The 26,816-nt window shown below is 48.3% G+C and overlaps 1 protein-coding gene and 1 long non-coding RNA gene across 7 annotated transcripts; one reads left to right on the forward strand and one right to left on the reverse strand.

The window, feature by feature from the left end:
• The first annotated feature begins 394 nt into the window (after positions 1-394).
• On the forward strand, positions 395-26,816 carry klhl5 (kelch-like family member 5). Of its 6 annotated transcripts, none has more exons than XM_064334442.1 (12): positions 396-767; positions 9,035-9,205; positions 13,656-13,838; positions 15,179-15,315; positions 16,149-16,345; positions 16,692-16,904; positions 17,741-17,927; positions 18,300-18,524; positions 19,358-19,520; positions 21,178-21,390; positions 21,885-22,056; positions 25,216-26,816. In XM_064334442.1, the coding sequence occupies exons 3-12, from the start codon at positions 13,696-13,698 to the stop codon at positions 25,270-25,272; spliced, it is 1,707 nt and encodes a 568-aa protein (XP_064190512.1). In that variant the 5' UTR covers positions 396-767; positions 9,035-9,205; positions 13,656-13,695; the 3' UTR covers positions 25,273-26,816. The 6 variants fall into 6 exon arrangements, with proteins under 6 accessions (XP_064190515.1, XP_064190512.1, XP_064190513.1 ...); XM_064334443.1 differs by having other exon boundaries at positions 396-675; XM_064334445.1 differs by lacking the exon at positions 9,035-9,205 and having other exon boundaries at positions 395-675.
• Positions 19,665-19,857, reverse strand: LOC135254375 (uncharacterized). The gene is made up of 2 exons (XR_010329859.1): positions 19,827-19,857; positions 19,665-19,765 (listed from the first exon to the last, which is right to left on the reverse strand). It is a non-coding gene; the product is annotated as an uncharacterized LOC135254375 (long non-coding RNA).

The raw sequence follows: 26,816 nt of genomic DNA on the forward strand, positions 1-26,816 counted from the left end.
GTAGCATTTCTGAACCGCTAACGCAGATATATATTTTCGCTGGTACTGTCCTTCATTAGGCTATAAGAAGTAATTTGTTTGGGGAGTTTCCACACAAGGACTGCTGTATGATTGTCAAAAATTGCCAACACAAGCAAATTACCAACTTTACGGAATTTACGAAATTGTAAATTATGTCGTAGTGGCCGCTAAATATCGTCGTCCATAAAATGTTCCATCAGGATAATAAATGCTGTTTAATATTTCGAGCGACGGGTGAATTTCGTGTCTGACTGACGTCGGGTGAGCTTGCAGTCTCAATAAAATGGGTTTCTTACATTTTATGAAATAACACGCCCCGTGTCGTGTCAGGCTGAACCTACAGTAAAAACCCGTCCCTGTTCTGCAGTAATGCAACGCTTCCGCGTTATTTCACACCAACGCGCCTCAAAAATGGAACTGTCGCTGGCGAAAAAAATGTATTCATCCAAAAACCTATAGCTTGACTGCGGTTTAAGTTTTCAGTCAAACTGACAGCTGATATGGTGGTGGCTTCCTTATATCTTGGAAGCTTGCACATTATGATGGATTCTGCCGAACGTTACATAGGGAAATTGCACGCTGACTTTCTTTAAAAAGTGGGTGGAAAAAGTGCTGGTCGAAGAGTACACACTCGTAACTATGCATTGCAAGCAGGTACGCTAGTGTCAGTGATTTACTCAATCATTAACGCTTAACATTCAACGTGATAATACCTGCATTAAGCCCCCATCTGACTCTTATAGAAGGTAAGGATGTGATTTAATCCGGATTATCCTTTTATGTTACTCATATAAATGAAGATAACGAGAGCATTAACAGCTGTCTACAATATGAAGCCCATTAATGGGAGAGGAAGTCCCCAACTGGGGATGGCTTGAAAGCGGCGTGAGCACGGAGGAAAGCGGGGGGTTCTAAACGGCCTTGCTCTGGTGTTGTATAATGTTAACGAAAACGCATCGTTGAAATTATTTTGACGTTCAGCTTGGTAGCTAAAGATAAAAACTGACTGAAGATATCATAATGCTTATCATCCTGGTCGAGTTATCGTCAGAGGGAATTACTCTTTTAAACTTGCTAGGTCTCTTTTTGGTCTTCTAACTTCACTGCACGTTATTACAAGAGTACCAGTCAGAAGTGGTAGCATAAAGACGTTAACCAGAATGCTTATATTTAATGGTCTAGCTTGTTTATATTGAGCCAATTTAGTGTCAAACCAGGCGACTGCTGGGATAGCCGATTATGTGTAGCTATCTAGTTATGAAAAAATTTCATGGTACAAAAAGCGAGATGGCTTTACATGTAAGAGCTAACGTTGCACATTCAGGATCCACGAATAAACATTAATTGTCTCATGACTGTGGCTTCGATTATTTGCAATGCATTCATGTCTATGGGTGTCTACGAAAATGGATTTGTAATCTGCCTGTTAGCTGGCTAGCCACCTCGGCATTTTCTTGTAGCTGCTGATCCTGGGGATTGCAATTTGGTATGCTAGGCAGTGGATGCAGGGTCGAGTGAGGTCAACTTCGAACCAGAGTTCAGACATTTGAGAGTTGCGGTCGTTTACATCACTGTGTCGTTAGTTACTAGCAATGAGCATAAGTTATAATGTTTAGGCTATGCAGTTGAGGGACACTGTGTTATTTAACGGATTTGCCTAACGTTATAACAAGTTTTGCTGTGTGATTGTTTACGTAGTTGGTGAACATGTAGGCCTATTTGAAATTTGATTTGCCTGGCAGTTATTGGCATGCGTTTCATTCCCATAGATGCTTACGCGTGATATTGATGCAACGCTGTGAATTGTATTTTGCCAGTTTCTAAGTGTTCTTAAAAACTGACAAAATAACGTGTTTTGCAGAAATTGATGTAAACTATGGCCTTTCTGGTTCTGTGCTGAGACATGACACCAAATCTTGACTATATGTCTAAATACAAGTTGGAAAGTATGTGTAATTGTGGGGATATTGCAGATTTTAATTCTGACCTCAGGTTGGCTAGATTCCTGTCCCTCACATTTTCATTGTCAGCATGACTTTGCTGTGGCAGGTACAGAATTTGAACATTTGGAATCATTCTGTCACAGAAACAATTGATCGCCACGTGTCGCTTTACAAGTGCTAAGAAGGTTTGTTTTCCTTAATAAAACAGTGTAGGTTCCTCTTTACTAAAGGAAAAATGAAGAAGGGATATCACACAATGATTTCCCAGAGTTATACTGCACTTCTGCTTAACTTCTTTCCAGTAAGGCGGTTCGTGGGGCCTGGGTGGACGTCTGCCTGTAACATCATGTTGCTTTCCTTGCTGCCCACAATGGGGCCCATGCCAGCCCACAGTGGGTCCTGGGTGGACGTCCGTCTGTAACATGACTGTAAATAAGCCGGTGCTTGAGTGTGGTCAGGTCAGGTCTGCAGTCAGAGGAGAGCAGGTTCTTCAGAAGAGGGGAGCTGAGCAGGGGAAGGATCCGATTGGATGGCTGTTCTCCTGACTGGTGCGGGGGCTGTGATCTGATTGGATCGCTGTTCTCTTGTCAACAGATATGACCTCTCAGCTAAATTTATGGTTTAAAGCACCTGACAGGACCAAATGAAAGTAGGGTGCATCATTGTCTGTATTTGTTTTTTCTAGCCCAGTCTTGGAAATTATTTGAGCATTTGGTGGTTTAAAATGTCAGCTGTATGTTCACAACACATTGTCCTGCATGGCACGTACAATGGAAATCAAATGCACTTGCTGCCACTCTTGCGCACAAAGGGAAAAGGGACAGCTGTTTTATATTAGCATCATGTGTCGCCATCTAATAGAAATTCTTTGGGGAACAGAGGACTTAATTTCCCACAGGCTGAAGTAAGTGCACTGCAAACTGTTTCCAAAATTTTAACTACTCTCAATATTGAAATCTTGCTGGGAAAGACAGTTTTTAATCGCACATGTATACGTCTCAGAAACATTTACTGTGAATTAAAATGGGCTAATTACTCAAACGAAAACTGTTTCGTGTAATAAGAGGGAGTGATAAATGAGCTATTTCACACATCTTTGCTGTGGAGGTAGACCTATCTAACGTTCATTCAGTGAAGCTGAGGTCTATGTGCAGATTTGCATCACAGTTGATAGTATCATGGCCTAGTATCAGGGTAACACGGCTACTGATTGAGGTGGTGACAGAAGGGTTTAAGCAGAAGGACCTGCATACTCTGGTATATGCCTTGGTGACTTCTGAAGGTGAACAGAGGTGAGCCTTTGACTACAAAACTATGGTGAAAGCATTTGGGGATAATAGTGTGTTTGTGCTGAAACTCTCAGCAGTGGAAGTTAATGAAGGAATAAAAAAGTGCCTCCACAAGACCACATGGCAGAATGCTTGGCAACAGATTCTGGGTGTAAGTACACTGGCTTCAGACCAACACCCAAACATATTGTGCAAGCACTGTAGGATGCTACACTTCAGTCCTGAACTTCCTGTTCTGGGGACCCATTCTTTGGGTACAGCTATGAGGTCGTACAGCTGAGTTGGATTTTAAAAATGTAATATGTAGCCTATATATATTTTAGCTCTGGTGTATTCTGGAATGAAAGTTGTTCTGAGGGCAGAATGATCTGGTTGGCTGAGGAGGTCAGGCAGCGGTCAGCAGCTCTTCTGTACCCTGGACAATGTGTTCAAATCCCACTTGCAGTTCCTTAAAAAGAGTCGGGAATCGTTATTACACCTGTTTTAAGAAGCTATGAATAAGTGATGTGTGCCCAATCCCTCCTTTCCCTGTGTGTCCTTATGTGCCCAACCTCTCCTCTTTTTATTCTTTCTCCTTTTTCCTTTGTCTTCTTTTCTCCCCCGTTGTTTCTCTCCTTCATGCGTCCCTCTTTCCGTTTATACTTGCTCCCTCAGTGCAGATGTCTTGGCTTGGCAGTCCTCCCGGTTTGCTGCCTTGTGCAGTACACTCCACTTTAACTTCCGAGGAAGACCCATTAAACACCACGAAGGTGACACTCCTGTAGGGGTTTGGGGTGTGGCTGTATTTCCTCTTCTGCCTGTGAAATATATTGTGGCCATTTAAAGGCGTTCATGCACGTTAGAGCCGGCAGCCACCAGCAATCATTCAGTGGCTGCAGGACGGCGGACTGGCGGGGGAAATTTAAGGCCTTGTCCGGGCTGTTTGAGAGGAAGCCTGAGTCACACCTCTGCTTGAAGATTAAGGAATGTAAGGGTCTGTGAATGCTGAGTCGGCGGTCCACCTGAGCGTTACTCATACCTTTGACAACTGGCAGCCTGAAACGTCAGCCATTCCTGAGCTGTTCTCAGCAGGATGAAAAGACATGGACCCCTCCATTTCACAGCCGTGAATGACTGTATGCAACTGCATTGAGACTTGTGCTCTGTGTCTGTCAGAAAGGTGTCACCAGGTGGTTGCATGTTTAAATTTTGTGGGGGGTCATACTGCTTTTAGTACTTACATTCCTTAGTCTGAATTTCTTCAGTGAATTTTTGTTTATCTCCATGATGCTGTAAGTGTGAAAATCACCCCTGATAAGGTATTTGGTCCCAGCCACTGTCTGCTGGATTGTATTCTTGCCTTAAAACTAGAAACCAGCTGAAATGCGATATTTTTGTCATCAACTGCTAAAATTGATCAGTTAAGTGCGGAACAACTATGAAAACCTGACAGACTCTGGAGCACCAGGGTTGAGTAGCACTGGAATTAATCACGGGGCTAGGTAATGCCACAGACATAACATAAAACTGAGAATCTTAAGAGAAAATGATCCACAGTGGGCGCTGTGACATGGCCTTGGGAGATGCCTGTGGGAGCCATTTAACACACCGCCTTTGAAGAGAGGGGCTGATTCAGCACAGTCCACCTGACCTCACCTGCAGATGCCCCGGTTACAAAAGAGACACAATGCCGCTTTGAGTTTTCAAAGGTAGCGCAGAGTTTGGGTAACGAGCGAATTACACCACATGCTTTTTACATTTCGTGCACCTGGCACCTGACCTGAGCATTAAACACAAACACGACTCCCTGACTTGAGCATCAACCACAGATGCGACTCTTGTGTGTTTTCATATAGTCTGTTTATGCTCTTTTTATAGTGTTGTTCTTCTTGTGTGAAGGACATTTGTAGATTTCTTTATTGGTGACGCATAAATAAACCTGCTAATGATCCAAGCACTTAAACTGGCACAGACAAAGACCAGTGGGCCGAGGGGTGCTTTCCCGGAGAGAGATTAGCATGAATAATTCACACTGCTTTATGTTGCTGGTTTATTGGTCTGTAATTTATTAGACTAGAGAGATCCACCTTGACAAGAACCAATCAGAGCTGCCGAGGACACAGGCTGCGTTTTTCCTGCAGGAGCATTTTACAGAATTCACTGCCCTATGGAGAGGGGAAACAACTTGTACTTTAATATCAGATGTCATGAATTTTCGTTCTGCCAGCTGGGGGTAGCGGGGGGAGGGGTTAGTTGTGGGACTTCTACTAATTTCCTACTAAAGGAGGGATTCCATCAAACCCCTGTGGCCTTGTTTCTGGTGAGTTTGTGGTTGCCATGGTCAGGGCATTCGGGGTGGCTCCTGCCTCAAGGGCGTTCCTCTCCCGAGTGGTTGGACACCCCATCAAAACAACCCCAAATGCAGTTCTGTCCTGTACGCCCAACCCTAACCAAACCCCAAATGCAGTTCTGTCCTGTACACCCAACCCTAACCCTGACCCTTACTGACTGCACATTGTTTACCGGTGCGGCAAAAATCCCAGCTTGGAAAGGTCAACGGATGGTTCTGTGAGATAAGGACCGACTGCTCTGTGGACCCTTTTCAGTCCCAGGGAGAGCGTTTTGTTGGACGAACCAAGAATCTGCTTATTAAGGGTGATGGATTTTCTCTGTCTGCACTTCAAATGGGCACTTTCTCCTGTGGTCCATTTTAAAACTACTGTTTACTGTTTCACCCAGAAGTTGAAGTCCTGCTGGAGTTTAAAGGCAGGATTTGTGTGATAAATGTTAGGTTAGGGTTAGGGGTAGATCCACAATAGGTGGACGGATCCTCAGGTAACGTGTCCAAAGGTTCCCATGCCTGCTGTGCTTCCTGACCTTTCTCACCTGAGACCTCTGGATTGGGATAAGGTTAACCCCAACCCTAACCCTGAGACCTCTGAGGGATTGGGTTAACTCTTATTTTTACTCGTATTGATTTTGAACGGTTTTCGCACGCTAGTCTTCGCAGGGCACCGGGGCCCACTGCTTCCAGGTCTGAATTTCAAAGAAAAACAGAAGAAACTTAATAGGATCCCTTAGTCTCTGCTCTTGTGTTGTTGTTGTGGAAATGCCAGGATTGGAAGTTTCAGCTGCTTTTTTTATTGCAGGATGGAAGGGGACTCATTTCTGAAGATCTTACAATGGGAAATGCGATGTCTGGTAGAGAAATGGGATTTTGTGTACATTTCTCTGTATGGTTGTCTGAAAGTCTGAAAGTCTGTGTGCGTGCATGAGTGCATGCATGCGAAATTCACTCTCAATGTCACGTGTGCAAGCCTGGCAAAGCACACCTATTTATTTTTATATTGTCATCTGAAATACAAGGCAAATGTTATTACATTGACACCTAGATGGTTATGTTTTCACTGTGGTCGGATATCAGTTTAGAGCTGGCAAGCTAAGAAGACAGGCTATAAAAGAATAAATGAGCATTGAATATTTATTTGTAGTGCTGTGGCTGATGTTCACCAAAATATATTTTTTTCTGGAAATGATATGCGAGACCAGCCTACTTTGGCAGAGCATCTGAGCAGATCACATGACCATAGCCCAATCCTGGCTTTGGGGTAGGGTGGGGGGGGGGGGTTTACCTTGGGGGAAAAAAATGCTGCTCATAAAGTTTTTGTTTTTATTATTATTTAATCATCCCTTCTGAAGGCTTGATAATGTCTTGTAGGCTGTGCCCATAAAAGATTTACTGTAGCTGTGGTGATATTTACACCCATTTGTATTTCTACCTGGGATACTTGCAAATGCTAGTGTCATAAGAATCACCCTGTATGTAAATCCAGGAGCCCAAAGAGGCCCTCCAGTAAAACGTGCTGCCTCAGCAATGTCAAACAGCAGAATGAACATTGCTGCCACAGTATAATGTGTGAGTTATAGGGCCTGCCTGACTTTGTTATTCACCCAAATAAACGTCCTTGCCCCTTTAGCAATGTGAGACATTGGTTTTGGCACCTTTTCTCTCGATGAATGGAGATACAGATATACTGATGCCTGTGTGCCTTCCTTCCTTTCTTACTGTTAGTCTGTGGTTTACCCCTCTGTGAAGCACTGAATCTGAATTGATCCTCCCATTGTCTTCTGATGTGATGAGTTCCCACATTTGTCAACCATGACTGACAAAAAGATGGCTGTACGGTAAATCACATGGCTGTATGGTAAAGCGCATGGCCGTACCGTGAAGCCCATGGCCGCACCGTGAAGCGCATGGTTGTACCGTAAAGCTCATGGCCTTACTGTAAAGTGCTGGCAGTTATTGCCGCATTTTCTGCCCCCGTGCAGTCCATATTCTGCTCAGCCGTACTCTGTGTGCCAGAGAGTGAGAGTTTCTGCTGATGGTGGTGATATTGCCTCCCCCTTTCTTCTGTCTTTCTTTCCTCCGCTATCCACCTCCTCTTCCCTTTATCTGATTTTTTTTTTTTGACTGATCTGACAGAAAACCATATGTAAACTGTCACAAGGTATACATGGTGTGAGAAGATGATAATTGGTTTAGTTTGGATGCTGTGTGATTTTTATAGATCTGTTTTTATGTGCTGGATTGAGGCTTATATGGGAGTGGCCACAGGTATGCACTCTCTTAGCAAATCGCAAATGCCAAATGTAAAGTCTTGGTGACCGACAGCTGACTTGAGTGACTCAGAGCTGCCTCCTGTAGGCTAGATGGAGTTCTGTGGTTTCCTGCATTTGTGTATGCCCATAGCTGTGTTAAGTGACCTTCAGACTGAAGCAAAGTGTTTGAGTGCCCTGTTCTGTGATGTAACTAATCTCTGTCTTGGTTTTTCCTAGGAAATGCCCCAATGGGCAAATTCAGCGAGTAGATATAACATACAGGTTTTCAAGGCAGGAACAGCAAAGCAATATAAAGGCCTTTATAGCCTGTAGTTTGGTTCACTTGGGTTCATTTTTACATTTCTGTAGCCATTTAGCCGATGCTCTTATCCACAGTGAGTTACATAGCTTTCAATCTGATCTGTTCATACGGCTGCATGTTTGCTGACTCAGTACCTAAGTACCTGGCTGATGGGTATAATGGGCCAAGACAATAATTATGTGCACCTGTTGCATGACATGCAATTTGTGAAAACTGTTACGTGCACTCTGGACTAAAACGTTTGAACTGATTGTCATTTTTTTTTTTTTAAAACACTGTTGTAAATATTGTTTCTCCCAAATTACTCTCATTTGGAGATATTTATTTAGTGTCAGTGAGGATGTGTGTCTATGCTTATGCCAGAGCGAGCGAAGCGCTCTTAGTAGAGAGAGGGAGGGAGCAGAGTGGAATAAGCGTGTTGTGCGTGAGCACGAGCCAGACTGCACATCTCTCCTCATCCTGAGGCTTCACGCCAGATATTTAATCCTTAATTCGCTCCTAAATCCGCGTTCGTCGCGTGCGCTGTTTTTCTGCATTGCCAAGACAACCGCTGAGCTTTTGCCTTTGTCCGCTGGAGTAATTGGAATGTCTGGCTCCAGGAAGGAGTTTGACGTGAAGCAGATTTTACGAATCCGATGGCGGTGGTTCGGCCACCCAACCTCCCCTCCGCCCCACAGCCAGGCGCTTGGTGACTTATTCAGCGGTAGGGGGGTCGAGTGTACGTCAGATAGTGCTGGAACACCCGTTCACAGAGGGGCTAACAATGCCAGCACCGGTACCAGCCGCAGTTCATGCAGTAGCAACAACAGAAAGTTTTTGCAGTCGGCAAGCCACGCCGAGTCCTTATCGGCTTCAATATCTGCTTGTACTCGGTCCTTTAGCCAACAGGACTGTCGGAGTGTATCGGCGCTACCCTTGGTCCCTACCTCCCAACCCCTGGAGGTCTTAGAGCTCACGAACGAAGGGGTCGCGCCGTCACAGCCGAAATATTCGGAAGGACCAGAAGCTGAGGAACTCCGTCAAGAGGGGAATAACGACTCAAGCTCTTACAGGTAACGTCACGAACGATAATCAGAGCAAGTGGGGAATGTAGTTTGTGTTTGTGTAAACCAGAGCCGTTTGGATTTTTACATTTTCATTGTTTATTTCAGAGAGGGCGTTTTGAATGGTTCCATGGAAACTTTTGTGAATGAAATGATTTCTTTGGGTCGGTTGCCTAGAATTGGACTCGGATTTAAATGTACAGGGTTGCCTGACAGTGTCGAGTGTTACTAAATCCCTGTATGCTATGACATTTATTTCAATCCTCTGATCATTGTATTGCCACCGTGCTAGGTAATGCATTGTTTGCTATCTTGATGTGTAGGGTAATGGAAGCCGAGTTCTCGGAGGAATGGACGTGGTAGTGGTTTGCATTAATATTGGCATTTAGGAGAAGACTCTTGAGGATGCAGTCGATCACAGCTAAGCCCATTTTCGGTGTAGATGAGTGGCATTTTGATGATGCTAACAATCAACGCATGATCATAGCCTCACAATGGGATAATCCACATTCAGATTTATAAAATTAATCTCGTGCTTTTTTTGTTTGTTTGTTTAACCCGTGGAAGGCTTCTCCGGTATTCTTAATTTTTAGGCTAAATGTAGTTTCCCAGCAGCTTGCTCATTAAAGGCGTGATTCAGTCCACCCTGGTCATAGCTATTAACATGAGATATGGGCTAATGCATCAGAACCTACATTATGTTATGAGTTGCATTATAAGTTTGTTTGTTCATTGATGTTCACCCCTTTCAGGAACTATATGCAAATGGCTGTGGTCTATTTCCCGCTGTGACAGGTTCACATCTTTTATAGCATACTGTAAAGCACACTGTCGTCATGGTACCTAATTGTAGGTTATTACCTAGGTTATTACCTGTTGACAGTAGGCTACCGATTTGAGTCTTCACTTAATAGGTGATTTTTAGGGAAATGTTATGCTAATAAAGTTTACTTGAGGTCTTTTCGCGAATGACGTTTTCATCTGGATATTAACAGTGAGACTTGCGTGTCTTTTATCCTGTTACGTGTATTTGCCGCGTTTTTCTAGGAGCATATTTTAATCCATGTAAACTAGGGTCTCTCAGCCCGCTGTCTGTCGAATATTTAATATCTCTGGCTATATCTGAATAGTGTGGAATTGTTTACAGTGAGCAGTTTTGATGTGTTCTGGCTACAGGTTTACTGGTGTAGATTCACCTCAGGTTATGTCTCTGGAGGAAAGGGCGAAGATACTGGTGCTTTTTCAGAGGAAGCTCTTCTGCTTCTCGTGCATGCAGCTGCGCACACGTGTATGCATGCATTTTTTTAATCCGTTTTCATAAGGCATGCACAGCTGAATAACTTGCCATACAAACAAGTCACACCTATCCATATACACACGTTTGTTTTTATGTGTTTTTGTCATTGTGTTATGAATCTCTAGCAAACCAAGCTGAGTGACTCTGTAAAGAAGGGCAGGCTTTTTCTGAACTGCACGGTAGCAAGTGTGGGTGTGGGTCCAGCTTCCCCCCCCCCCCCCCCCCCCAATCCGCGCCTGGAGCAGTGGCTGAATCCCAATCGCTCTGGTGTTCTGGCGGAATTCCTGAAGGCTAGACTCCGTACTCTTTTCCAACATGGCTCTCGCTCTCCATTCATGTACTTATTCCATTTATTAGGGCGACATAGCTCAGACCGATTGTCTGGCAGTCGGAGGGTTGCTGGTTGAAACCCCGCCCTGGGCGTGTCGAAGTGTCCTTGTGTTTGTTTGAACATCTTGAGGTCTATAAATAGTGGGGGGTACTTCTCTCCCGCCTCTGCAGAAAGCCTATGAGATGTGCCTTTCAGCGGCTCATTGTGAGGGAGTACTGAGGTTTATATAGAGAGTAGCCTCAGCGGGTCATTGTGAGGGAGTACTGAGGTTTATATAGAGAGTAGCCTCAGCGGGTCATTGTGAGGGAGTACTGAGGTTTATATAGAGAGTAGCCTCAGCGGGTCATTGTGAGGGAGTACTGAGGTTTATATATGGAGTAGCCTCAGCGGGTCATTGTGAGGGAGTACTGAGGTTTATATAGAGAGTAGCCTCAGCGGGTCATTGTGAGGGAGTACTGAGGTTTATATATGGAGTAGCCTCAGCGGGTCATTGTTGAGGGAGTACTCGCGGTATTGTTTTATATAGGAGTAGCCTCAGCGGGTCATTGTGAGGGAGTACTGAGGTTTATATAGAGAGTAGCCTCAGCGGGTCATTGTGAGGGAGTACTGAGGTTTATATAGAGAGTAGCCTCAGCGGGTCATTGTGAGGGAGTACTGAGGTTTATATATGGAGTAGCCTCAGCGGTCATTGTGAGGGAGTACTGGGGTTTATATATGGAGTAGCCTCAGCGGGTCATTGTGAGGGAGTACTGGAGGTTTATATATGGAGTAGCCTCAGCGGGTCATTGTGAGGGAGTACTGAGGTTTATATATGGAGTAGCCTCAGCGGGTCATTGTGAGGGAGTACTGAGGTTTATATATGGAGTAGCCTCAGCGGGTCATTGTGAGGGAGTACTGAGGTTTATATAGGAGTAGCCTCAGCGGTCATTGTGAGGGAGTACTGAGGTTTATATAGAGAGTAGCCTCAGCGGGTCATTGTGAGGGAGTACTGAGGTTTATATGGAGTAGCCTCAGCGGGTCATTGTGAGGGAGTACTGAGGTTTATATAGGAGTAGCCTCAGGGTCATGTGAGGAGTATGAGGTTTATATAGAGATAGCCTCAGCGGGTCATTGTGAGGGAGTACTGAGGTTTATATAGAGAGTAGCCTCAGCGGGTCATTGTGAGGGAGTACTGAGGTTTATATAGAGAGTAGCCTCAGCGGGTCATTGTGAGGGAGTACTGAGGTTTATATATGGAGTAGCCTCAGCGGGTCATTGTGAGGGAGTACTGAGGTTTATATAGAGAGTAGCCTCAGCGGGTCATTGTGAGGGAGTACTGAGGTTTATATATGGAGTAGCCTCAGCGGGTCATTGTGAGGGAGTACTGAGGTTTATATAGAGAGTAGCCTCAGCGGGTCATTGTGAGGGGAGTACTGAGGTTTATATAGAGAGTAGCCTCAGCGGGTCATTGTGAGGGAGTACTGAGGTTTATATAGAGAGTAGCCTCAGCGGGTCATTGTGAGGGAGTACTGAGGTTTATATATGGAGTAGCCTCAGCGGGTCATTGTGAGGGAGTACTGAGGTTTATATATGGAGTAGCCTCAGCGGGTCATTGTGAGGGAGTACTGAGGTTTATATATGGAGTAGCCTCAGCGGGTCATTGTGAGGGAGTACTGAGGTTTATATAGAGAGTAGCCTCAGCGGGTCATTGTGAGGGAGTACTGAGGTTTATATAGAGAGTAGCCTCAGCGGGTCATTGTGAGGGAGTACTGAGGTTTATATATGGAGTAGCCTCAGCGGGTCATTGTGAGGGAGTACTGAGGTTTATATATGGAGTAGCCTCAGCGGGTCATTGTGAGGGAGTACTGAGGTTTATATATGGAGTAGCCTCAGCGGGTCATTGTGAGGGAGTACTGAGGTTTATATATGGAGTAGCCTCAGCGGGTCATTGTGAGGGAGTACTGAGGTTTATATATGGAGTAGCCTCAGGTGGCCTTTAAAGGGAGAGAGAGAGAGTATTGCAACGCTGAGGCGAAAGAACCTTAAACCGGCTCCCTGCGCAGCTGGAGAAGTGGCTTCTATTTATAGCAGCTAGCAGTTCCCAGAGCCACCCTGAAGTTTCTCATTAGATTGTTCTGTTTGGGTTGTTCTTCCTCTCTGTAGGAATGGAGAAATGTCTGCATCTGCACGCCGTGCTTTATATCGGTGCCTTTTTTTAACCCTCACTCGCTGTTTTTTTTCTTGGCCAATTTTTCTTATTTCATGTTTTCCAGTAAAGTGTCTTTGTGACAGTGTCTCCATAAAAGCGCTGTACTAATAAAGTTGAATTGAGTTACTTGTGCTTGCTATTGAGTTGCCGCTGCATTTTTATTATGAAGAGCAGTAATTCCTGGGCTCTGTAAGTGACATACAGGGTCCTGTGTTAGGCTCTGTGAGTAAGGTCCTGTGTTAGGCTCTGTGAGTAAGGTCCTGTGTTGGGCTCTGTGAGTAAGGTCCTGTGTTGGGCTCTGTGAGTAAGGTCCTGTGTTGGGCTCTGTGAGTAAGGTCCTGTGTTGGGCTCTGTGAGTAAGGTCCTGTGTTGGGCTCTGTGAGTAAGGTCCTGTGTTGGCTCTGTGAGTAAGGTCCTGTGTTGGCTCTGTGAGTAAGGTCCTGTGTTGGGCTCTGTGAGTAAGGTCCTGTGTTGGGCTCTGTGAGTAAGGTCCTGTGTTGGGCTCTGTGAGTAAGGTCCTGTGTTGGGCTCTGTGAGTAAGGTCCTGTGTTGGGCTCTGTGAGTAAGGTCCTGTGTTGGGCTCTGTGAGTAAGGTCCTGTGTTAGGCTCTGGGTGAGTGAGTGTGTGTTTACTGTGTTTGCAGGAGCTCTAACAGCAGCCAGACTGTGTCCTCATGCCACACCATGGAGCCCTGTGCACCTGAGGAGCTGTTCCAAGCGATGGGCCATGCTGAGCACACCTTCCGCCGCATGGAGAGCTACCTGAGACACAAGCAGCTGTGCGACGTGGTGCTGCTGGCCGGAGAGCGCAGGATCCCAGCGCACAGGTGTGTTACCAAAAAAAAAAAAAAGTAAAAAAAAATAAATAAATAAAAAAGTTCAAGTCAGACTTATACACCTGTAGAAATGAGAAACGCAAGAATAAAATGTAAATATGGTGACCTCAACTTTATTGATACATACTACATAAATAGTGCTTATATATGCTGCTACTGTTATTGTTGTAATAGTTCATTTGTCTGACGTTCTGATTCAGGAGGGTGATTCGTGTGGTACATATGGCTAATTTACAGTCGAAAGATTGAGTGGCTGGATAGTGATTTACGCTGCGCTGTTTTATGAAGCATACTGAGGCAGCATCTCTCCCAAGAGGTAAAGGTGAAACCTAATGGCCCATTTCCACAGAGAACAGTAACTTTTACGTAAGAGGATAATGATAAATTATGACTGTATTTCCCAGTCATACTAAGGGATGCGCCCGGGCCACAGCAATAATCATAAAAGGCAGAAAAGGAGGATAACGGTCACGGTAGTGGGCATTGCTCTCAGCAGCTGTTAGTGCGCATCTCTGGGTACATTACACACACAGGTGCATTGCACACAGCTGTTAGTGCACATCTCTGGGTGCATTACACACACAGGTGCATTACACACAGCTGTTAGTGCGCATCTCTGGCGGCTGTGCTGTGAGCTCACTGTGCCTGATGCTGTGCTGTGAGCTCACTGTGCCTGATGCTGTGCTGTGAGCTCACTGTGCCTGACGCAGCTCTGCTGTGAGCTCACTGTGCCTGACGCAGCTCTGCTGTGAGCTCACTGTGCCTGACGCTGTGCTGTGTTTGCTCTCTTTCGTGCCTTTCTCCATCTCTTTCTTCCCCCTCTCTTTGTCTCTCACCCTCTCTTGTCTTCTCTTCCTGTCTGTCTCTCTGTCTCTCGGGTCCTGCTCCCATGATGCTCTGCTGTGTAAGAGCCTGCCGTTCTATCGCCTCCTCCAGCTGAGCTAAAAATAGCTCCTGTCACTCAGCCACTGACAGCTCCCCCCCCCACAGGGAAACTGTGGGTTTGATATCAGCCGTTGAGGCTGCTGGAGATTGTGGGTTAAGACTGAACCCCCCTCCTTTTTGGAGAAAGTGGGATGAGCCTCGCACCTGACAGGCACACGGAGGGAACAGCTCTCGCCACTTCCTGCTTCCTGTGGCTGTAAGAATGAGCCCGTTATGCAGGAGACTTCCTTCCTGTCTCTGTAAATGAGCCGTTAGGGACGAGTCTCTGCCACAGCAATGCTGTCAGAGCCTCAGCTGTCAATCACACTGTTGTAGCAGAATCAAATGCCTAAATTAACTTGAATCATCATTTGTTTCACTTATCCCACCCCCCCACCCCCCAAAAGACTGGTCCTGTCCTCTGTGTCAGACTACTTTGCTGCCATGTTCACCAGAGACGTGAGGGAGGCCAAGCAGGGGGAAGTGAAGATGGAGGGGGTGGACCCAGATGCATTGTGGGCGCTGGTGCAGTATGCGTATACAGGTACAGTTACCATGGTAATACAGATTTCCCTTTCAAGAGCCTGAGCCCCTCTCTCAATTACTGCCACACCTCTGCATGTCGGTTTATCTCTAGCCACGACTGAATGGTAAATGGTAAATGGACTGCATTTATATAGCGCTTTTATCCAAAGCACTTTACAATTGATGCCTCTCATTCGCCCATTCACACACACACTCACACACCAAAAGTGAAAGGCTGCCATGCAAGGTACCAATGAGCTCGTTGGGAGCAATTAGGGGTTAGGTGTCTTGCTCAGGGACACTTCGACACACCCAGGGCGGGAGATCGAACCGGCAACCCTCCGACTGCCAGACAACTGCTCTTACCTCCTGAGCTATGTCGAATGGATATAAAGAGTGACCTTAAACCTGAAATGGGTTAGGGTAGGTTAACCCAAACCCAAACCTGAAACGGGTTAGTGTTAGGCTAGGTTAACCCAAAACCAAACCTGAAACGGGTTAGGGTAGGTTAACCCAAACCCAAACCTGAAACGGGTTAGGGTTAGGCTAGGTTAACCAAAACCCAAACCTGTAATGGGTTAGGGTTCGGGTAGGTAATGGAAATTTCCCTTCAGTTCTCTTTGGCTTCAAATTAAAAAAAAAAATTTGCATTATCAGAAAAAACAGTGAAACATCAAACTCAGAGTACATGCTCCTGGTAATATTAATTAAATTTAGATCATTATTTTTAAGGGACATGCAGGGGTGTTCTTGAGAGAGAAAACTGTAGAACCCCCCCCCCCCCCCAGGGCTGTGTTAATGCTCCCAGGTGAGGGGTTTGGGTGTGATGTCATCAGTGTGCACCCTGTGCAGGTCAGCTGGAGCTACGGGAGGACACCATAGAGAGCCTGCTGTCGGCGTCCTGCCTGCTGCAGCTCCCAGCCGTGGTCCAGGCCTGCTGCTGCTTCCTCACCAAGCAGCTGCACCCGTCCAACTGCCTGGGCATCCGCTCCTTCGCCGACGCCCAGGGCTGCCAGGACCTGCACCGCGTGGCGCACGGCTACACCATGGTGAGCGTTCCACCCTGCCCTACTCTGCACCACCCTACCCCACCCAGCCCCGCCCAGCCCTGCTCTGCTCTGCTCCACCCCGCCCAGCCCCCCCCCAGCCCTACTCTGCACCATCCCACCACCCCACCCCACCCCACCCAGCCCTGCTCTGCTCCACCCCACACCACCCCACCCCACCCAGCCCTACTCTGCTCCACCCCACCCAGATTTCACTGCATATATTTGAGGGAAACTAGACCTGTTCGCTGCTTGATGTATTTGCCCTGTCTTTATGCCCCTGGAATCTGCTGGTTTGTCAGACCTCTCTTGCGTCAGCTGAGTCATGGCGCCCCCTGCTGTTCCGCAGGAGCATTTTCTGGAGGTGATAAGGCACCAGGAGTTCTTGCTGCTGCCGCCTGGTGAGATCCAGAAGCTACTTTCTTCTGACGACATGAACGTGCCAGATGAGGAGACCGTGCTCGCCGCCCTGCTGGCCTGGGTACAGCACGACAGCACCACGCGCCAGCAGCACCTGCCCCAGCTCCTGGCACACATCCGCCTGCCCCTTCTGCCTCCTCAGGTGAGTACCCAGCAGGTACTCAGTGAATCAGCAAGTCAGCAAATCAGCACACGCACGCACGCACGCACGACGCACACACACAGACACGTGCACACACACAGACACGTGCACACACACACGCACGCACAGGCACACACACACAGACTAGCATACACACGCACGCACACAGACACACACAAAGGGGGGAGAAAGGTTTATTTCATGTTTTATCATTCGAGGGATATACAGCACTGTATGTCTGCAAGATTTACTACCGCACACAGTCTCATACTTTGAGTAGAATTGCGAACAGTATTTCTTGCAGGGTGGTAAATTGTCATTACCTGTATATTTCCTGTGAGAGGACAGCAGGTGTATAGATTCAGGTGGTAAAGACAGATAGTACTGAGGCGGTATTGTGGTGGTCACGTTGCCAGTAGCGCTGCCCAAGATTAGGGAGCGTGCTCTGTTTCTGCGTTTTCTCCATGTCATTAAATCATAGGATGGAATTACATTTTTATATTCCATCACAGATTGTGTTTTGATTGTCATATTTATCCCAACATCGTGCACCCATGTATTGACTTCCAGTTAAAACTAATGGAAAGTTCAAGTTCGATATGAAATAAACCAGTAATCATGTTTCAGAGGTAGTTTAAGTTCAGATAACCCCCAAGTGCCCTTTCAGTTCTTATTGTTTATGGTTATTATATTTAACACTCAAACACTGGCCAGTGAAGGAATGCTTGACCCAGACTGTTATGGTCGCTCGTCTGTGATATGCCGTGTGGGAACAGGCTGATGTATAGTTTTGAGGAGAATCCTGTGGTTACATTGGTGACATCCCCCCCCCCCAGTTCCTGGCGGACATGGAGTCGAACCCGCTGCTCCGGGAGAGCATGGAGTGCCAGCGCCTGGTGATGGAGGCCATGAAGTACCACCTGCTGCCCGAGCGTCGCCCGCTGCTCCAGAGCCCCCGCACCCGCCCCCGCAAGGCCACCGTGGGGGCGCTGTTCGCTGTGGGGGGCATGGATGCCACTAAAGGTGCCCTGGCACACAGCCCTGACCCCTTCTGTCTCTTTCTCGCTCTCTCTCTCAAGCCCTGTTACCTGTCTGTCTCTTTCTCTCTGAAACCCTATTCTGATGGGGTTTGTTTCTTGTAACATTTTTTTAAGCTACTGGAAGTTTCATTATCTAATATTTGGGAAATGGTCAGCAATTAGAGGGGGGTTAACCCTAACCCTAACCCCGCCCCCCCCTTAACCTTTCCGTATTATTGGCCTGGCCAGGTTGAAGGTGTGATGTCAGATATGTCTATCTATGGGGATGTGCTTTAGCTTGTTAGCACCCTGTCTCTGCAGGAGCAGTATTGTCTATGGAGCTGTGCTTTAGCTGGTTAGCCCCCGGTCTCTGCAGGAGCGACGAGCATCGAGCAGTACTGCCTGCGCAGGGACTGCTGGACACAGGTGGCGGTGATGAGCGGGCGGAGGCTGCAGTTCGGCGTGGCCGTGCTGGAGGACCGCCTCTTTGTGGTGGGGGGACGCGACGGACTCAAGACCCTCAACACCGTGGAGTGCTATAACCCCCGCAGCAGGAGCTGGAGCGTCATGCCCTCCATGTCCACCCACAGACACGGCCTGGGTGAGTGCCTCGCCCCCCACATCCAATCACAGACACGACCTGGGTGAGTGCCTCGCCCCCCACATCCAATCACAGACACGACCTGGGTGAGTGCCTCGCCCCCCACATCCAATAACAGACACGACCTGGGTGAGTGTCACGCCCCCCACATCCAATCACAGACACGGCCTGGGTGAGTGTCACGCCCCCCACATCCAATCTCAGACATGGCCTGGGTGAGTGACACGCCCCCACATCCAATCTCAGACACGGCCTGGGTGATCTGCCCTGCCCACAGCCCTCCCATTGGTTAATAGGCCTGGGTGAGTAGCTCCACCCCATTAATGTTAAGGGAAAAAAAGTCCCATCAGCCTATGTTAACCAATGAGATTTTTTTCCCTTAACATTAATTCTGCAGCCAAGTTCACCTTGCCGTTGACGGGCAGTTATTCAGAGGAACACGCACATTCACACTCACATGTGCGCCTGCATGCATACAGACACTGGGTCCAGATGGTGACAGCTGGGGCCTCACAGATGTGGGTAATGACTGATTTCCTGGATTGCGCAGGACTGAGGGCTTACGCTTATGATGCTCAATCTTACCCTAATTACAGAGTAGCACACTGTAGATGTGGATTTATATCTGATAAATGAACAGTAATTCCCAGACCATTAAAAGCCTGTGCGTTTTGTCTGTGTGTGTGGGTGTGTCTGTGCGTGCGTGTGTGTGTGTGCGTGTCTGTGTCTCTGTGCGTGTCTGTGTCTGTGTGTGTGGGTGTGTCTGTGTGTCTGTCTGTGCGCGTGTGCGTGTGCGCCTGTGTCTGTGTGTTTGTGTCTGTGTGTGCGCGCAGGCGTGGCGGTGCTGGAGGGGCCCATGTACGCGGTGGGCGGCCATGACGGGTGGAGCTACCTGAGCACAGTGGAGCGCTGGGACTCGCAGGCGCGGCAGTGGAGCTTCGTGGCCAGCATGGCGACTCCCCGCAGCACGGTGGGCGTGGCAGTGCTCAGCGGCAAGTGAGTCCCGCCAGGAGAACGAGCCGCATTTATTCATCATTTCTGTTATTCACTCTGTCACTGTGCCCTGTGCGCTGATATTCACTCTGTCACTGTGCCCTGTGCGCTGATATTCACTCTGTCACTGTGCCCTGTGCGCTGATATTCACTCTGTCACTGTGCCCTGTGCGCTGATATTCACTCTGTCACTGTGCCCTGTGCGCTGATATTTCACACTGCACATTTCCCTGTGCGCTGATATTTCACTCTGCGCTGATATTTCACTCTGCGCTGATATTTCACTCTGCACTCTGCGCTGATATTCACTCTGTCACTGTGCCCTGTGCGCTGATATTTCACTCTGCGCTGATATTTCACTGCATTAGCATTCCATCTACTGCTGACTCAGGTGGGAACTTTCCAGTTTTGCACTTTAAATTCCGTCTCCCTTTTGAAACGCAGCCGACACCCTCCGAAGGCACAGCGTGACATGAAAAGCGTGTCAGGATTTGAATTTGAAGCATAAAGTTTTCTGGGTTTTTAATGTCAGCTGTATTGGTGCCTGAACAACGGTGCCTAAGAAAGAAACGCAAATGTTCATAAAGCCACAGAATAAAGCCACAGCTGTTTGACGTACAGGATGAAAGGGTAGCGCTGGAGATCAGGGGCACTGCCCTCTGAACTCCTGTACCAGTCCTCAGGGGTGTCTCGGGCCCCCTTGTGGCTCGAGGATGCCATTACGCGCATGGGAGAGCCCTCATTCTGCTCTCTGAGTCACTTCTGCCACAACCGTGAAGCAGGACGAGGCAGCGGGAAAGGAGCCCCATCCTGCGGGGTCAGGGCCCCCCAAAACTGATTCTGCGCCTCTGACCTGAGTCAGCACCCCCTCCCAGTCTCACACTCTCGCTCGGAGAGAGAAAGGCACCTGGAAAGTTTTTGTGGGATATTATGAAACATGTTGTTTGTCTTTTGTGTTATGTATTCAGGATTTATGTGTGGTCTGTGTTTATTCTGTAGGTGCTGAAATGATGTTGATGCCTGCTGGCTGTGGGTCACATGGCTCTGATCTAGGGCTGGTCCGCACTTAGTCATGAGCCGCTGTCCTGTCCTGTTCACTCAGTCCCTCGCTTATCCTGCATACTTCCAAAAAATACTACCCATAACACCCTTCCCCAATAAAAGAGAGCTTTCTAGAATGCAGTATGGAGATGTGACTGGAAGGGAGCTACATCAGCAAACAAATTAAAGCAGAGGGTTAGCTGGTAGCTATCAAACATGAAACATTGTTATTTCATAATCTTCTGGAGACCTAGCTGGAAGAAAGCATTTTCCCTTTTTTTCACAAATTGCTAGTGTCCTGGATGACAAAAATGTTGCATGGTGAAAATGGTGTCTTTTGTAGAGTAGGTTTCAGTATAGGAGAATACGTGATTCCCTTAAGACCTGAGGCTCATGTCCCCTGTAGGGTACAAACATGAACTGCCAGGTCTCAGGTCATGGAGCAGCAGGAGGAGGAGGAGGAGGAGGAGTGACAGAATCTGTGAACTTGAACAGTGGCAGAAAGGAAAGCGTGAATTTAATTAGCCAACGGTAAAGTCAGGACCTGGTGGTTGATTGGATGTCCTGTCCCGTCCCGTCCCTGAGGCTTGATTGGATGACCTGTCGCGGTGCTCCGCAGGCTGTATGCGGTGGGCGGGCGGGACGGCAGCTCCTGTCTCAGGTCGGTGGAGTGCTTTGATCCCCACACCAACAAATGGAGCGGCTGCGGCCAGATGGCCAAGCGGCGCGGCGGGGTAGGCGTGGCCACCTGGAACGGCTTCCTGTACGCCATCGGGGGCCATGACGCCCCCGCCTCCAACCTGGCCTCGCGCCTGTCAGACTGCGTAGAGAGGTGAGGAGGGCAGGGTTAGGGTTACTGTCCCTCTGTCTCTCTCTCTCTCTGTCCCTCTGTCTCTGTCTCAGATTCTCTGTTTCTCTCTCTCTCTGTCTCAGATTCTCTCTGTCCCTCTGTCTCTCTGTCTCTGTCTCAGATTCTCGGTTTCTCTCTCTCTCTGTCTCAGATTCTCTCTGTACCTCTGTTTCTCTGTCTCTCTCTCCCTCTCTCTGTCTCAGATTCTCTCTGTCTCTGTCCCTCTGTCCCTCTGCCTCTGTCCCTCGGTCTCTCTGTCCCTCTGCCTCTGTCCCTCGGTCTCTCTGTCCCTCTGTCTCTCCCTCTCTGTCTCAGATTCTCTCTGTACCTCTGTCTCTCTGTCTCTCTCTCTCTCGCTGTACATGGCAGGCATTTACTGCAGAAATGCTGCTGTACAGCTGTACGGCTGTGTGGGGTAAATGCGGGACTGTGTTACATTGGCCCAGCCCCTGACTCCAGATGTGCACACCCCACAGGTACGACCCCAAAACGGACACCTGGACGGCTGTGGCGCCCATGAGCATCAGCAGGGACGCTGTGGGGGTGTGTCTCCTCGGCGACCGCCTCTACGCCGTGGGCGGGTATGACGGACAGGTTTATCTCAACACTGTGGAGGCGTACGACCCTCAGACCAACGAGTGGACGCAGGTACGAGGACCACGCCCTACATCATCATCACTGTGGCCCCCTGACCACACCCTACATCATCATCACTGTGGCCCACTGACCACACCCTAAATCATCACTGTGGCCCACTGACCACACCCTAAATCATCACTGGGGCACACTGACCACACCCTACATTATCACTGTGGCCCACTGACCACACCCTAAATCATCACTGGGGCACACTGACCACACCCTACATCATCACTGTGGCCCACTGACCACACCCTAAATCATCATCACTGTGGCCCACTGACCACACCTAAATCATCACTGGGGCACACTGACACACCCTAATCATCACTGTGGCCACTGACCACACCCTAATCATCACTGTGGCCCACTGACCACACCCTAAATCATCACTGTGGCCCACTGACCACACCCTACATCATCACATGGCCCACTGACCACACCCTAAATCATCACTGTGGCCCACTGACCACACCCTAATCATCACTGGGCACACTGACCACACCCTACATCATCACTGTGGCCCACTGACCACACCCTAAATCATCACTGGGGCACACTGACCACACCCTACATCATCATCACTGGGGCACACTGACCACACCCTACATCATCACTGTGGCCCACTGACCACACCTTAAATCATCACTGTGGCCCACTGACCACACCCTACATCATCATCACTGTGACCCACTGACCACACCCTAAATCATCACTGTGGCCCACTGACCACACCCTACATCATCACTAGGGCACACTGACCACACCCTACATCATCACTGTGGCCCACTGACCACACCTTAAATCATCACTGTGGCCCACTGACCACACCCTACATCATCATCACTGTGACCCACTGACCACACCCTAAATCATCACTGTGGCCCACTGACCACACCCTACATCATCACTAGGGCACACTGACCACACCCTACATCATCACTGTGGCCCACTGACCACACCCTAAATCATCACTGGGGCACACTGACCACACCCTACATCATCATCACTGGGGCACACTGACCACACCCTACATCATCACTGTGGCCCACTGACCACACCCTTAATCATCACTGTGGCCCACTGACCACACCCTACATCATCATCACTGTGACCCACTGACCACACCCTAAATCATCACTGTGGCCCACTGACCACACCCTACATCATCACTGTGGCCCACTGACCACACCCTACATCATCATCACTGTGACCCACTGACCACACCCTAAATCATCACTGTGGCCCACTGACCACACCCTACATCATCACTGTGGCCCACTGACCACACCCTTATTCTTCACAAAATTTAAATTATTTTTGTTCTGAACTTTCTTCTGTGGCACATGTAACCTGAGACTCCTGCACTATAGGAAAGAGGTATCAGCAAAATATAAGAACTGATACTAGGTTTATAAATATTAATTGTGAATAAACTAAGATACTGGGGTTTGTTTACACTGAAAAGGTCGGGTGTAGCATTATTCATTAATGGTGGTAGGCCAGCAGCTGAAACTATGCAGTAAAACAACTTGCATTGCTGAGAAACACCTCACACAAATTTGAGACTGAGGGAGATTTACAGACCGACTTCTTTTCCTGGGGAGTGGAATCTCTAGTCAATAACCTTAGTTCATAGGTGGGGGGGGGGGGCGGGTGTAGTCAACAGTGATGAAGCCATCACCCTAAGCTGTCACATTGCATTGCGTACCGACGCCCACCTCTAGTGCAGACCCGTCCTCTCTTCACCGTCAGTTTCACTGGGCGAATACTGAGCATGTTTTACCCTAACCCGAACCCGGGCATACCGCTGTGCACAGGAGCCATCTGGGCTGTCCCAGCACAGGATGCAAGGCGAATGGTATGAGGCAGGGTTAGGGGGAAATTGGGGAAACAAGTACACGCCAGTGGAAAATGAACGTGTCGAGGACAACCAGCCAGTCTCTGGGGGTCAGGGAGGGGCACAGGGTGTGGGCAAGGCTCAGAGTTTTGGCAGGGCACAGGGTGTGGGCGGGCCACAGAGTCTGGGTGGGACACAGGGTGTGGGCGAGGCACAGAGTCTGGGTGGGGCACAGTCTGGGTGGGACACAGGGTGTGGGCGGGGCACAGAGTCTGGGTGGGGCACAGGGTGTGGGCGGGGCACAGAGTCTGGGTGGGGCACAGGGTGTGGGCGGGGCACAAAGTCTGGGTGGGGCACAGGGTGTGGGTGGAGCACAGAGTCTGGGTGGGGCACAGGGTGTGGGTGGAGCACAGAGTCTGGGTGGGGCACAGGGTGTGGGTGGAGCACAGAGTCTGGGTGGGGCACAGGGTGTGGGCGGGGCACAAAGTCTGGGCAGGGCACAGGGTGTGGGTGGGGCACAGGGTGTGTTATCACCCCACCCCACCCCGCTCCGCTGGTCTCAGCCAGTGCTTATGGGCACTTTCCTCTGTTTATTGTCTCACTGCCAACTGTTTCCTTTTTAAATTACACTGTATTTTTTATCTTCTTTATGGCATCCCAACTTGCAAAGTTACTTCTGACTCTGGGTTCAGCGTATGTGTGCTCGAACTCGCTTGTGCTTTTGAATTTGCATCTATATTGCATGCATTGGTTGGTAGTGCATTTTGCTGTTCTAGGCACTGGTGGGTAGTAATCTCCAGTGTTTCATATGCTTGTTTACAGCACACTCCAGTACTCTTTATTTCACTTAAGTCACAGACTTCATTAATCCTAGCTCTCATCCCATGCTGAATCACTTTGTAAACTAGATGCTGATTAACCCTTTTCAAGAGTAGGTTTTTTGGAAGTCAGTGTTCTGGAACTCCACTGCCTTCAGTTTCCAGTAGTGATTATGACATCAGCATTATAATGTTCAGTTTAAGAACATTCTAATGTGTGATGTCACACCTTAAATGGTTAATGTGATGTGGAGTCATATGGTGAGTCATTCCTGTGTGGTCCAGTATGTCTCAGTGGGGTGTGGTCCCGGGATGAGTAACTATACAGGACTATATAGTCTGTTTCATATTTAAATTGAATTGTTCTTGGGAGACGACATAAGCTCACAGGGGCTCACAGGAGCTATCAGGTGCAGGTAAGTTTGAACATCAGCTGTAAACTGACAGACTCAGCTTGCTTGATAGGAGTCATGCAACACAGTGTAACGAGGCGTTCTTTCTCTCCTCCAGGTTGCGCCGTTGTGTCTGGGCCGGGCCGGGGCCTGTGTGGTGGCAGTGAAGCTGTAGCCGCCAGCAGGCCTCTTCCTCTGAGCTCTGAACTGAACGGGTCCCTCTGCCCAAAGGGAGAGAACAGGCCTCCGCCCCCTTCCTCCCTCCCCCCTCCCCCCTCCCCCCGCCCCCCTCCCCCCTTTGGTTATCTGCGCTGAAACTGCTGGGTCTGAAAGCGCTTTGCTCTGGCCTTCAGGGCTCATAGACTGAATGTAATTGGCTTTCTGGTGTTTTGGTCAGTAATTAGAATGGGAGATGAATGATGCAGTGGAGCCGCCTGACCCGATTCATCCACCTTCCGGTGCGTCTCAGGATCAGGGGAGGTATGGAGGTGGGCTACACACCACCACCCCCCCCCCACCCAAAAGATGTGTTTTCTGTAAGAGAGATGCCAACACACACTAAGCACAGACACTACCTTCTCTCCTGCTGATCTCTGCAGCCAGTCACTGGATGTTCTCACGGTGTCCCGGGCCCAGCCAGATCCGCTTTGTTTCTGATAGTGATGTAAGAAATGTTGTGAAAGGGGACGACTAGAGGTGAGCTGGTCCCTTGTTCTGCCCTGGGCCATTTTGCTTTGGTGTTGGGGTACTAATGTGTCAAACGTACATGGGATTGCTGTAATTGGTGCGCAGTACCAAGACGGACGTAGCCATGTGCTAAGGGCTGAGATGTTGTGGTTGCGTTTATCATTTTGTCATGTGTTTGTTTTATTGATGTGTTGTTTAAATATGTGTAATGACCGTGTCCCTGTTTCTGAAGTGATGTACAGGATGGTGTTTGTGAACAAAATATCTGAGCGAGGCCCAGCAGACATGCCTCATGGTTGTGCCCCGACCCCCCCACCCCCCCACAGTTTCACTACTTCCTGTTGTGCAACTTACGGAAATACAGTGGTACAGTGGGAAACCTTGTAGACCCACTCGATTCCACTCCACACCACTCCAGCCCACTTATCCCTACTCCAGCCCATTCCACGCCACTCTACTCCACTCTACTCCAGCCCATTCCACTCCACACCACTCCACTCTACTGCAGCCCATTCCACTCCATACCACTCCAGCCCACTTATCTCTACTCCACTCCACTCCACTCTACTCCAGCCCACTCTACTCCAGCCCATTCCACTCCACACCACTCCACGCCACACCACTCCACTCTACTGCAGCCCATTCCACTCCACACCACTCCAGCCCACTTATCTCTACTCCACTCCAGCCCACTCTACTCCAGCCCACTCTATTCCACTCTACTCTAGCCCATTCCACTCTACTCTAGCCCATTCCACTCTACTCTAGCCCATTCCACTCTGCTCTAGCCCATTCCACTCTAAGATACACCAAAAAATTATTTTATAATTTATGCTGTTTGTACAGTACAACCCATTTGTAAGCACAGGTGTAGGAATCTAACCCAAATTTAGTAATTTAAAAAAATGGTTCCTTCACAAATATACTCTGCATCTTTAAAAATACATTAAATATTCAAATAATATTTATTTAGTTTTCCTTGACTTTATAGTATAAATTGGCTAATAAAAGGAATTTTAGTTGGAAATGTAA

Source organism: Anguilla rostrata, chromosome 5 (genome assembly GCF_018555375.3).
Source record: "Anguilla rostrata isolate EN2019 chromosome 5, ASM1855537v3, whole genome shotgun sequence".
NCBI lineage: Eukaryota > Metazoa > Chordata > Actinopteri > Anguilliformes > Anguillidae > Anguilla > Anguilla rostrata.

Excerpts from the sequence above, each read along its gene's own strand:
- klhl5 (XM_064334441.1), top strand. The coding sequence starts at position 8,739 with ATGTCTGGCTCCAGGAAGGAGTTTGACGTGAAGCAGATTTTACGAATC. Across the intron at positions 15,316-16,148 it reads GGTGCAGTATGCGTATACAG|GTCAGCTGGAGCTACGGGAG; the intron begins GTACAGTTACCA and ends CACCCTGTGCAG. Across the intron at positions 16,905-17,740 it reads TGCCCCTTCTGCCTCCTCAG|TTCCTGGCGGACATGGAGTC; the intron begins GTGAGTACCCAG and ends CCCCCCCCCCAG.